This window comes from Lygodium microphyllum, chromosome 6 (assembly GCF_053477565.2).
Source record: "Lygodium microphyllum isolate KBCC chromosome 6, Lygodium_microphyllum_v1.1.10, whole genome shotgun sequence".
NCBI lineage: Eukaryota > Viridiplantae > Streptophyta > Polypodiopsida > Schizaeales > Lygodiaceae > Lygodium > Lygodium microphyllum.
In genome coordinates, this window is record NC_141140.1 from 16286919 (window position 1) to 16299925 (window position 13007).

General features: G+C 42.7%; 1 protein-coding gene across 1 annotated transcript in view; it reads left to right on the forward strand.

Annotated features, from left to right (window-relative positions):
* Positions 1 to 13007, forward strand: part of PTAC6 (plastid transcriptionally active 6) — a 75890-nt gene that overhangs the window by 21885 nt on the left and 40998 nt on the right. The window contains exons 2-5 of the mRNA XM_087679283.1: positions 9733 to 9801; positions 9909 to 10013; positions 10916 to 11035; positions 11337 to 11426. Of these exons, the coding sequence (XP_087535409.1) occupies positions 9733 to 9801; positions 9909 to 10013; positions 10916 to 11035; positions 11337 to 11426 (384 nt within the window). The remainder of the gene's footprint in view (positions 1 to 9732; positions 9802 to 9908; positions 10014 to 10915; positions 11036 to 11336; positions 11427 to 13007) is intronic.

A 13007-nucleotide genomic window follows, 5' to 3' on the forward strand; every position in this document is an offset into this window, starting at 1 on the left:
ATCTACCTTCCCTTGGTGAGGGGGAGTCTCTTTCCGAGACAGGTGCTTTGCAGGTTTTGGAGGCTCCTTAGTCTCCCTCGCAGCCAAGAGGAGTCTCTTAGGATTCCTTTATGGTATCGCTGGCTTATGCAGGATTTAGGTGTTACTTCCTTTCCTACTTCTATAGGCCCACGCAGATCCACTCGATTTATAGGCCCAGCGGGATAGTTCACTCTGTGTGAACTATGCTCTTATGTCAGATTCTTCAGGATTCCGAGCCTTCTATTGTTGAGGAGGCTCTTGCACAGGATGTTTGGAGACAGGCTATGCAGGTAGAGCTCGATTCCATCGAGCGCAATCAAACTTGGGAGCTTGTACCATGTCCCAAGAAGCGGAAGGTGATAGGTGTAAAATGGGTCTTTAAGACCAAGTATCTCGCCAATGGTTCCTTGGACAAGCATAAAGCTAGGCTTGTTGCCAAGGGTTTTGCACAGCGGGCAGGATTGGATTACTTTGAGACCTTTGCTTCTATGACTCGGATGTCTACCATCCGCGTTCTTTTGGCTCTTGCAGCTCACCACCATTTGCTTGTTTACCAGATGGACGTCAACTTTCTTGAATGGCGTCCTTGAGGAGGAGATCTATGTTTCCTAGCCTCTCGGTTTTCTTGTGCAGGGGAAGGAGGATCATGTCTACAGGTTGCGGAAGGCCCTTTATGGCCTGAAGCAGGCTCCTCGTGCTTGGTACGAGAGGATTGACCGCTTCTTTCTACAGAGTGGTTTTCAGCGCTCCGATCATGACCCCAACCTCTACTTTCGTGTTGCGGGTGACTCTTGTGTTTTATTGATCTTGTATGTGGATGATCTTATTCTTACCGGGAGCAACACTCAGGAGTTGGATCATACTCGCTCTCTTCTACACCAGGAGTTTGACATGACGGATCTAGGGATTCTTCACTTCTTTCTTGGATTGGAGATTTATCAGATTGCACAGGGCATCTTTGTCTCACAGCACAAGTACATCTTTGAGCTTCTTTCGGAGTTTCGTATGGCTGAGTGTCGGCCTATTTCATGCCCCATGGACCTTGAGTCCAAGCTTGTGGCAGATGGAGCTCCCCTTACAGATGCTACCCCTTACAGGTGTCTTGTTGGCTCTCTCATTTGGCTTATTCACACTCGGCCGGATATTTCTTTTGTGGTGGCATTGCTGTCTTCTTTTATGAAGACTCCTACATAGGATCATTGGCGGGCAGCCTTGCGTGTCCTTCAGTATTTGCAGGGGACTTGATCCTATGGGATCATGTATGGAGAGGGGGTCACTCTTTCAGGATGGAGTGATTCTGATTCGGCAAGTGATGTGGATTCGAGACAATCCACTACAGGTTATGCTTTCACCCTTGGCTCTAGTGCTGTCTCTTGGAGCAACAAGAAGCAGTCTACTGTGGCACTTTCCTCTACAGAGGTTGAGTATCGGGCCTTATGTTTGACTGCTATGGAGGTAGTTTGGCTCCATCGGATGTTGTTAGAGATTGGCTTGCCATAGTCCGGACCTAGGGAGCTGCGTGTTGATAACCGGAGTGCCCTTGCTCTTTCGAGGAACCTGGTGTTTCATGCTCGTATGAAGCAGATTGAGTTTCAGTACCACTACGTTCGGGAGCGGATCGTGGATTCGGAGCTGGCGGTGGCCTACTGTCCCATGGTGGACAATGCGGCTGATCTCTTCATGAAGCATTTGCCTCAAGCTTCTCTGCTTCATCACATGCGTTTGTTAGGTCTTCGGACTCTCCTAGGATCTAAGAGGGGGTCTTAGCCTGTCTTCTTTCTTTGCCAGTCGGTCAGCTCTTGGTTGTGGTGCTCGTGTTGTGGCCCATATTATGGGCAGGTGGGACAGTATGGTTGGCCAGTTTTGATGATGGGGGGCCTATTTATAGCTGCCCCCCTATCAGTCTCATTCACTTCTTCTACAGATTCCAGCACACACTCTTCCATTCCCACTCCGACATTGGTGCTATTGTCTCCAGCCTGATCTGGTGCCCTCACTGATGCTTTGGGCTGCGTGCAGGGACTGATCAGTCCACAGTTTTGTATTCAGCATTCATTACTGTCAGTGCAGATTTTCTTCCTTCGTTTTTTGCTCTCTCTCTCTCTCTCTCTCTCTCTCTCTCTCTCTCTCTCAGTGTTCATGTTTCTTCTTCCGTTGTGCACTCTCACAATTTCCAGGCCAGATTTGCACAGATTTGGAACCTATGCTTCCACACATGAACCCCGTCAGAGGAAGGGGATAAAAGGGGTTTTAAAAAAAGACAAAGTTCTGATTTAAAAAAAGAGAGTGGGAGGGGGTCTGTTGACCTACCGTTGAGTTGCGTCGCGACTATGCGACACCTATTGTTGGGTCGTCTGCTGGTTGTCGCCCGCCCGTCGCCAGCTGGCGACCATCACCTGCCTCCTCATTGCCTGCTTGTTGCCAGCCGGCGACCATCACCTGCCTCCTTGTCCACGTTTGCTGGTCACCCCGACTCCTTGCAGTCGTCGTTTGGTCCCCCGCTGCCCACGTGCTCCCGCTAGAACCTAACGCTGGTCGTCAGCTATGCATAGTGCCCGTTGGTCGCTTGTTGGAGCCTTGCTAGCACTTGTTGGTCGGGTGACTCGCACCTATTGACTGTCATGTACAGTCCGTTTGCAGCCCACTCCTCTGAGCTGAGAGCTTGAGGCTCTTGCTTGACCGACTTCCTTTTGCCTTGAGGTTTGATCTCAGGAAGTGTGCACTCTGTACTTTGATACCAGTTTGCTGGAGCTCAGTTGTGCTGTGCAGAAGTTCGAGGAGTGAGCGTGATTGTGATGGAGAGAGAGAGAGAGAGAGAGAGAGAGAGAGAGAGAGAGAGAGAGAGAGAGCAGAGAGAGAGTACGATTCGATATGAGTGTACCAACAAATGTGTTGGTACACAAAGAATAAAATGTATTTATACTTAGGGCACGTAAGGGTGCATTCACATGTATTACATGGAAGGTAAATGGGCCTTTATCCCAACAAATGGTCTATAGCCTTGATCACGAGCTTTGCCAAATCATAGGGTTCAAGGATGGCAAGCATCATTACTTACCAGATGTGGTAATTCTCCCCATCGAGCTTTTGTTTTGAAGGAAGAGCTAGTAACACAAGGACCTTACGGTCCATAATAGCTTGAAACTCTATGTCAATCTGAGTAGACATGGTCAACTAATTAACTAGCACAAAAATAAGGGCTGTCCCCTTTGACTGCGCACCCGGTGTCTGCTAGGGCTCCCTCTACTCGTCCCAAACGTGTTTCAATCACGAGAGGCAATTAAAACTTAAAATATGCTCCAAAAACATAGCTGCTTCTCCTTCACGAACAGCAAAAATGTGCAAAAAACAACTACTTGCTCCTTTTCCGTGCTTCAATTGGTCGCCTTAGCCTTCGAATGCTCAAAACACAAACTTTTGTCGTGGACAAATGCCCTGTTTAGGTCTGCCCTTGATCAATCAGCCCTTCTACATTGCTTTGATACTATGTTAGAGTGTAGCAAATGTGGAAGCGTATGGACAAGATTGAAAGACAATGAACACGAGAGAAGAGGGAGAGAGAAAAGAGATAGTAGAACACAAAAATCTCTAGTAAATGAGTGGCGAAATGAAGAAGGCAGATGTACAAATAGGCTGTTGAAGTATCTCCTCAAGCCGATCTCTCTCTCCACTTGAAAATGACAAGTGAGACGACCAAAGTAGGATGCCTATAAATAGGTGTGCAGGAAAACAATATAATATTCAGGTCGACCAGTTTTAAATTGGCCAATTGCACCAAAACTACTATTGCTGAATAAAATAATGATAATGTTGTGCATGAAAAATTAGACTGCCATGTTGTTGGGATATAAAGGCCCGGTAACCTCCATGTATAGTACTTCGTATATAGTACATGCACATTGTACATGTGAAGGCACCCTTTACGTGCCCTAAGTATAAATACATTTTATTCTTTGTGTACCAACACAATGGTTGGTACACTCTAATCGTCTCGTACTTTTCACTCAGCTCACACTCTCTCCAGCCGTCACACATACGCTCACTTCTACTCGATCTCCATCTCTCAGTTGTGCCTCTCCAGATCAGTAGGCGTCGGCTGGTAGCAAGTGTTTGACTTTCTGCAAGCGGGCGACAGGTAGGAGCACTTGTTGCAACAGGGACTAAATAGTTGACGTTTTCTTTAGGCGTGCGACTAGGCACCAACGGGCAGCGACACGCACGCGGGGACCAGGCAAGAGTTGACGCCACGTGACTTGCTTGGACCACTTGATGACCCACGTCAACGCGATCGGCCACGCGACCCGCCTGACCACATGACGACCGTCTTTTTTTTTTTGGTTAAAAATAAAAAAAATTCAATCACCATTTCCTTCTTAAAGGCAGTTCACACACCGGAGGCATAGGTCTCAATTTTGTGAAAAATTGAGCCTAAAATTTGGGGCTTTTCCTAGATTTGGTATCATTCATGCATGCCAGTGATTTTTGAGTCAGAAATTGCAGACATTATGAGCGGTGACCTCAATTAAATCGGAGATTTTGCCAATTTTGTTGAAATTTTACATTTTTGAATAAAATTTCTTGACATTGGATCCCAAAAATTTAGGGTTTTTCATGTATTGGCAAAGCTTTACTCACTGGGTCAGATTGACTAACACTAATGCAATTTTGGACTTGAAATTTTGGGGATTTGCACTGAATTTGGTAAATTTCTGTATCTTTTGCCCGTTCATTGGCTGGTTCATGTACAAACAACAGAAATTTACTTTTGGTTGAGAAAGAACAGTAGTGCATCTTGCTGGAACAACTTGTGCTTTTGCAGATTGGTGCATTTACTCTTGTGTTCATGATAAAATGGCTGCAACTTCTTCCAGTTGAGACATCAAGAGTTTGATGGAGATTAAATGGTTTGATGGTCATGGATTTGACCTTGGAAAGACCGTATGTGGGGCATTTTGTTCCTAAAGGATTGTGAGGATGCTTTGCAAGAAGATAAATCCGCACTAATGTGTGACGCAGATTGGGCCAGAGTGAATAAAAAGAATGTGGCTTACATAAAGATGGGTGTCACTGATGCATTTTGACAGACATTAAGGGTTTAGACACAGGCTATGCAATATGGGAGAAACTGAAAACTACTTATGAGATCACCACACGTATTGATCAGGTGCATTTAATACGTAAGTTGCTGAATATGCGACTGGATGAGTCAAAGCTTGCAGCTGAGCACTTGAGTGCAGTTATGGGGATTCTAAATCAGCTCAAAGATGCAAACTTGGACTTTGATGATAAGTTGAGGGCGATCTTTTTGATCATGACACTGCCTGACTCTCGGGAGAGCTTGGTGGTTTCACTCAGCAATAACCCCAATCTCTCATATGATGGGGTGAGGGGTTCTATCTTGAATGAAGAAATTAGACGTATGTCTAGTGGAGAAGGCAGCAACTCAGCTTACAATGGAAGAGGCAGGGTTGAAAAGAAAAATGCAAATGCAGGACACTGAAATAGGAGCAAGAGAAAAGGAAAGGATAAGAGTGACATTACTTGCTAACATTGTGTTGGAAGGGCCATAAGAAACCTGATTGCAGGTATTACAAGAAGGAACAAGAGAGAAAGAAGAATGTAGGAGATAAAAAGAAAAAGGAAGAAAAGACAGATGCATCGGAGACAACCAAAGGCAAAGAGAAGGTCAATGTGGCCTCTAGCGTGGCCATAGATGAGCTTTCAGATACAGAGGCTGATGTATTATGTGCAGTTGATTATGATGCCCTTGTATGTCACATGCAGGATATGCAAATTACCAAGGATGATGTGATTGATGGTGTCACTCTTGTCAGCTGATGATGGTGTCACTCACACTTGGATTGTAGACTCTGGTGCCTTTTTCCATGTAACTCCTTGCTTGGAGTGTCTTGCTATGTTCAATGCAGGCAGTTATGGAAAGGTGTATCTTGGAAATAACCATGCTTGTAGCATTGATGGATTGACATAGTACACTTGTCTTTAGACAATGGTCAAGAGCTTGTGTTGAAAGATATCAGATATGTGCTTGGCATTAAAAAGAGTTTACTATATGTTGGTCAGCTTGACTTGCATGGCAGTGTTTGGTGGTGGTTTGTGGAAAGTGAAAAAGGGTTCCATGCTGATTGCAAAAGGAACTAAGACGGGCACTTTGTATTGTTTGCACTTTGAAGCCTTGAATGGCAAGTTTCTTGCAGTTTCTGAAATTTGCAGCCACTTGGAGTTATGGCATAAAAGATTAGGCCATATGAGCCAAAAAGGACTTGATGTCCTTACCTCTCTAAAGAGGGTTGATGGAAGAGGCTCTAAACTTGATTTTTGTAATGAGTGTCAGTTTGGAAAGTAAATAAAAAATTCATTTTACTCTGGTGCCTCACGAAAGTCCAATGTCTTGGACTTGGTGCATTCTGATGTATGTAGTATGCCCATGAAATCGTTGGACGGTGCTGCATATTTTATCTCCTTTATTGATGACTGTTCCAAGAAGATTTGGGTGTACTTACTGAAAAAGAAAAGTGAAGTGTTTGCTGTTTTTAAAACTTTTCATGCATTTGTGACCACTTAAATATGCAGAAAGCTGAAATGCTTGAGAACTGATAATGGGGGTGAGTTCACATCGACAGAATTCAAGTCCTTTTGTGACTTGCATGGTATTAAGAGGGAGCTTACAGCCCCTTACAGCCCTTCTTCAAATGGGGTGGTTGAAAGATATAACAGGACTTTATGTGAAAGAGTTCGGTGCATGCTGTCCACTGGAAATCTCCCTCGTGCATTTTGGGGAGAGGCACTCAAAACCACGGTTCACATTTGCAACGGCTCTCCAAATAGTTCCTTAAATAATGGCATCCCTGAGGAGGTTTGGTCTTGCAAATCGGCCTCATATGACCATTTACACATCTTTGGTTGTGATGCTTTTGTGCATGTTAGGGATGAGCTGAGGAATAAACTTGACCCAAAATCTACCAAAGGCATCTTCATGGGCTTTGGTGATGAGGGTGATTTTGGTCACAGAGTGTGATTACCTCAGTCCAAGAAAATTATTTGCAGCCGTAATGTTGTGTTTAATGAGGCAAAATTGCTGAAAGGCACTCTAGCCTCTAATGAAGATCTGAAAAAGGTGAAGTTTCAGAGTTTGCAGCCACCTATTACTGCAGAAAATGAATCTCATGGTGCTGTACCACAGGCTGAAACTGATGACCAGCCGGTTATTTTTGAGCTAGATGATGATGGACAGCAAATAGAAGCACAAGGAGGTCATGGACAGCAAGATAGGCTTGCTGATTATGAAAATGGTGTTGGAAATGAAAATGAAGGTGCTGTATGACATGAACAACACGCTGAAAATTGTTTACAGCAGCCAATGAATGTTAAAAATAATATACCTCCAGATGTAGACCCAATTCTTGAAAATGTTGATCATTGGGTATGCAAGTCTACACGCGTAAGAAGGCAACCACATAGGCTTAACCCCTCATTGCATTATGTGATGCTTAGAGATGAGGATGAGCCTCTTACATACAAAGAGGCCAAGTCATGTGAGTTCAGTAGTAAGTGGGAGCTAGCTATGCAGGAAGAGGTTAAATCTCTATATGCAAATGATACTTGGGATCTTGTGTCACTGCCCAAGGGAAGGAAGCCACTTCCAAACAAATGGGTGTACAAAGTCAAGACAGTTGATGGGAAACCCAAGTAGGAGACAAGGCTAGTTGCGAAAGGGTATGCACAAAAGGAAGGGATTGACTTCCAAGAGGTCTTCTCACCTGTTGTGAAGATGACCACTTTACGTGTGCCTTTTGCTCTTAGTGTTGTTTTGGATTTAGAGCTGTATCAAATGGATGTAAAAACAACTTTGTTGCATGGTGACGTTGATGAGGAAATCTACATGATATAGCCCGAGGGCTTTGTAGTTCCTGGAAAAGAGCAAATGGTGTGTAATCTAAAACGCAGCCTGTATGGGCTGAAACAAGCACCACGGAAGTGGTACAAAAGGTTTGACACTTTTATGCTATCTCATGAGTTTACACGCAGCCATGCAGATCGTTGCTTGTACATGAAAAAGGATACAGATGGCAGCCCCATCATACTTGTTTTGTATGTGGATGATATGTTGTTAGTTGGGAAAAGAGAGACTAGCTTGGATGCTCTCAAAACTCAGCTCAAATCAGCTTTCTCCATGAAAGAGTTAGGGAATGCAGAGCATATTTTGGGCATGAGGATTCGTAGAGATAGAATGCAGAAATTGCTGTTTTTATCTCAAGAAAAGTACATTGGAAAGGTACTGGACAGATTTAACATGGCTAAAGCTAAAACTTTTGGAGTACCCTTACCTCCTTATCTCAAGCTTAGCAAAGCCAACAGCCCGAAAGATGATGTGGAGGCAAATGCTATGAGGGGAGTTCCTTATGCATCAGCTTGTGGCTCTCTTATGTATGCTATGGTTGCTACTCGTCCAGACATTGCTCATTCAATGGGACTTGTTAGCAGGTTTATGTCAAATCTGGCAAAGCATATTGGGAAGCTGTCAAGTCTATTCTTCGATACCTTAAGGGTATACAAAGAAAAAGTATTTGCTCTGGGCAGGGTGCACTTAGTTTGCAGGGTTATTGTGATGCAGACATGGCAGGTGACTTGGACATTGTTAGGTCCACCAGCGGGTATGTCTTTATAGTTGCTGGTGGGGTTGTTTCTTGGTGTTCCAGGTTGTAGAATATTGTTGCACTGATTACCACTGAAGCTGAATACAGCTACTACTGAGGCTTCTAAGGAAGCTATATGGTTGAGCAGACTTGCAGATGATCTCGGCATGTCTATGGGTATTGCAGTTTTGGGATGTGATAGTTAGAGTGATGTGTATCTGGCTAAGAATGCCATGTATCATTCACACACACAACATATAGATGTGTGATATTACTTCATCAGACAAATTTTGGAAGATGGTCAAATCACATTGACCAAGATTAAAACACAAGATAACCCTACAGATGTTCTCACTAAAAGTCTAGGCAAAGCTCAGCACGAGCATTGCATTCGACTAGTGGGAGTTGGTTAGCTAGAGGTTCATATCGGACCTTTAAGTGGAGGCTGTTGGGATATAAAGGCCCGGTAACCTCCGTGTATAGTACTCCGTGTATAGTACACGGACATTGTACATGTGAACGCACCCTTTACATGCCCTAAGTATAAATACATTTTATTCTTTGTGTACCAACACAATGGTTGGTACACTCTAATCGTCTCGTGCTTTTCACTCTGCTCACACTCTCTCCAGCCGTCACACTCATACGCTCACTTCTACTCGAACTCCTCCTCTCTCAGCTGTGCCCCGCCAGATGCGGCCTGTTTGGCTTGCGCTACTGCCCGGGAATGCCAGAAATAGCATGTAGACTGCAAAGTACTGACCAACTTGATAAATAGGAAATGTGTAACTGTGCTTGAGAGTGCTAATTGTACAACAGTAAGCTGAGAATGCCTATTTAGGGGATGAATAAATCTTTAACACACACAAGGCTAGGACCTCTAGACAACATCATGATGATAAATGACAATATAAAATGATGTTGCTTTGGATGATAATGGTAGCAGCAGCAACAAGCTGCAGAGGCAGCAGAAGGTGATGATGAGAGGGCAGGTTTGTTTTTTCCACGGGCTCTGATGAATACCAATCAATTCTCATATAACCATTCTATTTCACAGATGTATGTTACTGCTCCTGATACGGATGTTTATGCAATTCCAAAAGTTGAAGGAAGATTACCACAAAAGGTGTGCTATTTGACGTGGTATATCACTAAGCTCCTGAAATTTGTGGATGCTGTTGTTTATGTTAAATAACTTTTAAGCTCATAGTAAACCTATTTTATGTTTTGCAGCCAACAAGGTTAATGAAGAACGATCATGTACATATTTGTGTTACAGAACTTCCAGTCAATACTCTACGAGCACCGATGGTTAAAAATGAAAATAAAGTTATGAAGGTAGTAGTCTTATACCAAATTGTTATTTGGACTCTTTGGACATTTTCTTTTGATTTGGAGTAGAGGTACAAAAATTTTGCTCTTCTCCTTATAGTTTCTCTGAGTAATTATGATCATACATCTAATACTGTTTTGAAAGCTGTCTTGTATATAACCTTGCCTTGCAAGCAATCATGCTCTGCTGATGCCCTTTCTTCAAATCTATGGGTCTCTCTAAATAAGGATGAAGAGACGAGCCCCTTGTAGGTGATCCAAAATATCATCAATTCTGGGTTTGGAAACATGTTAATAATTGTTATATATCCAGGGCCTTGTAATTGATAGGTAGGTGATCTATCTTTCTTCTGTAGTAGAAGAACTAGCGGCAAAAACATTACTAGCTGGGTCAAATCAATCTTTTTTCCATGAGTGAGTTGTCTTCTTGGTTGTTTTCTTAGTTTATTGGCCGCATTATAGGCCATGGGATTCATCACATACATCACATATGGCCTCTTGCACTGCACATCGTTCATTATAATGAGTTAGGTCTTGATTAGGGTATGGTGGTATGTAATTACGGTATATGTGCTTTCTTGGTTGGATGGCAGTGACATATACGGTTTGTATGGCTGTACACTAGTTTGCATGCTGATTTTTATCTTGTTTTCTGCTTGTTCTCAGTTTATAACAGTTTTCATATACAACAAATTTCAAGTATCGTGAATGCCTCAAATGGGGGATATGCTTGAGGTGAAAGTACAGTTACTGGATCTAAGATCTGTACTTGTGCCTAACAGAGTACCAATGTGATTTTTTCTTTCAAAGAAAGTATGGTTATGGGATCCTGTTTACCCCAATACTATGCAGAAGTACCAGTATGGTGATTTCTTCCTTTAAGATAAAGGTTCTCTTCTTTGGTGCAGGTATTTCTGATGAAACATTACAAAAATAGAAGAGCAGATGATTGGAATTTCACTCTGGATTTTGAGCAGATTTATGTTATAGATTCGCTTACCAAGACTATATCAAGAGCAAAGGTTACGGTAAGCGCTATTATCACGTGCTGTTGATTCAAGTGTGCCTTTTAATTATTTGCTGCCAAGTTTCATTCCCAAAGAGCTTTGTTTCATGGTTTTGCATTTTGGGGGCATGTCTGGGTTTTTATTAAAAGAGGATACACCTTTTTGAGGAAAGCAGTAATATGAAGAGAAATGTGGTTTTTTGGTAACATGTTTTGAAGTACAAAAAAATGACAAATTAATAACACAGTATGTTCTTTTAGATGCCTTTTGATAATAAAAATTGAACAACACATTTGATCACTGAGGTTCATGATTGTTCCAGCTGAATGTACCTGGTGGAGTGAATCGAGATAGAAGCAACGAGACCTTACTTGTCCATGATGATGGAACAACTTTCACTGTTATTCCATCGGTAAATTCTTTGCTTTATATTTACTTACGTAACTTTGCTACCTTTGCTGCTTGTAGCTAATGCAGAAAAGGTCTCATATCTTTGATTGTGTTCTACATAGCCAGATAGTTTATGAAGAGGGATAGTCATGGGTTTCTCACTTGTTGGGATTCAAACTTTTCAATTTGTGGAGGGTCCTGCTTGTGCTTGTGAAGGTTCATAGTAGTTTTGAGGTTTGATAATTTGGAACTTGGATGTGAGATTGCTCTACTAGATGGATCTCATGGATATGGCTCTCCCTGTAGACCATGAAAAGGTGAGAGTAGTATGGAAAATGGCCTAAGTTCTACACCATACAGCAAGTGAAATCACTCTGGGTTTCACCAGCTTTCCAAAATCAGTCGTGCCATCTTGTCTGATGGGATTGCAATAGATCCGTGAAGGCAAGAATAGGTATGTGAATGGCCTATCCTCCATATCGTGTGTCAAGTTAAATCATTATTAGGTTTCACCAAATCCTTTCAGAAATTCATTGAGAATGATGCTAAGATTGTTGAACTCTTGACTTCTATACTAAGGTGCATTCACAACAAGGAAAGCCTGTTAATCTTCCCATTTGATCAGCTCCATCAATCCTTTGAAACATTGAAGCTGTTGGTAATGGCCACTAATATTGAAAACTGTTTCTCTGAACAAAGCTTATAAGGTCCGTACAAATGGATATGACTATGCTACAGGCGCACTTTATATTAAGATGATTGATCTATTGCTTTTGAGAGCTTTACTTACCTAAAGATGGATACCTTACATCACACAAGTCTAGGAGCTATACATTGTCATCCATGTTTTAAGCTTGGCATCACTAGCAACATACATGAGTCAAGCTTTGGATAGAACCATCCCTCGTGGAATCTTTGTTGTCTTAGCCCAATCTTTGAGGCGGTAACAGAAGGTGGGCTGTCTAGGAGTTTGACTTAAGATACACTGCAATAAGTGTTACATATTGGCCATCAGGAATGGGCAACTACAATATCAGCTAGTGGGTTAGTTAGTCTGAACAACGCTATATATTAAGGTGGCTAATGAGTCTTAAAAAGGGACTCATGGGCACAAATGAGCTACATTAGTTGTAATCACTATACTCGAACTATAGGCCCTAGCTAATCTCATGCACATACCTAGATATTGTGCGTTGGCATGTGATCTGAGCTTGCCACCACATGCTTTTATGGTTCAAGGCTTTGGGGAGAGCGTGTATTGGCTTTGGGCAGAGCTTGCATGTCCTCTATGTTATGCTTGTATAACTTGCACCATGTAATGTATGCAATTTGGCTTCAATATGGGTGTTCACCATCAATATTGTTAGTGTAGGCCATCTCATTGAGGCCTCTTGGTCATTGGTTTGGGCATCCTAGCTAGCTTGAAATCCTTTTAATGTTTTGTATGTTATGCTCGTATATCTTGTACCATGTCATGTACGCAAGTTGACTTCAATATGGGTGTTTCATAATTGTGAGTGTAGGACATCTCATTCCTATCACTTAGGATAGCAAGGACACGATGGACCCTAGTGCCCCTAGGGTTAGGGGTGTTTCTGATGGT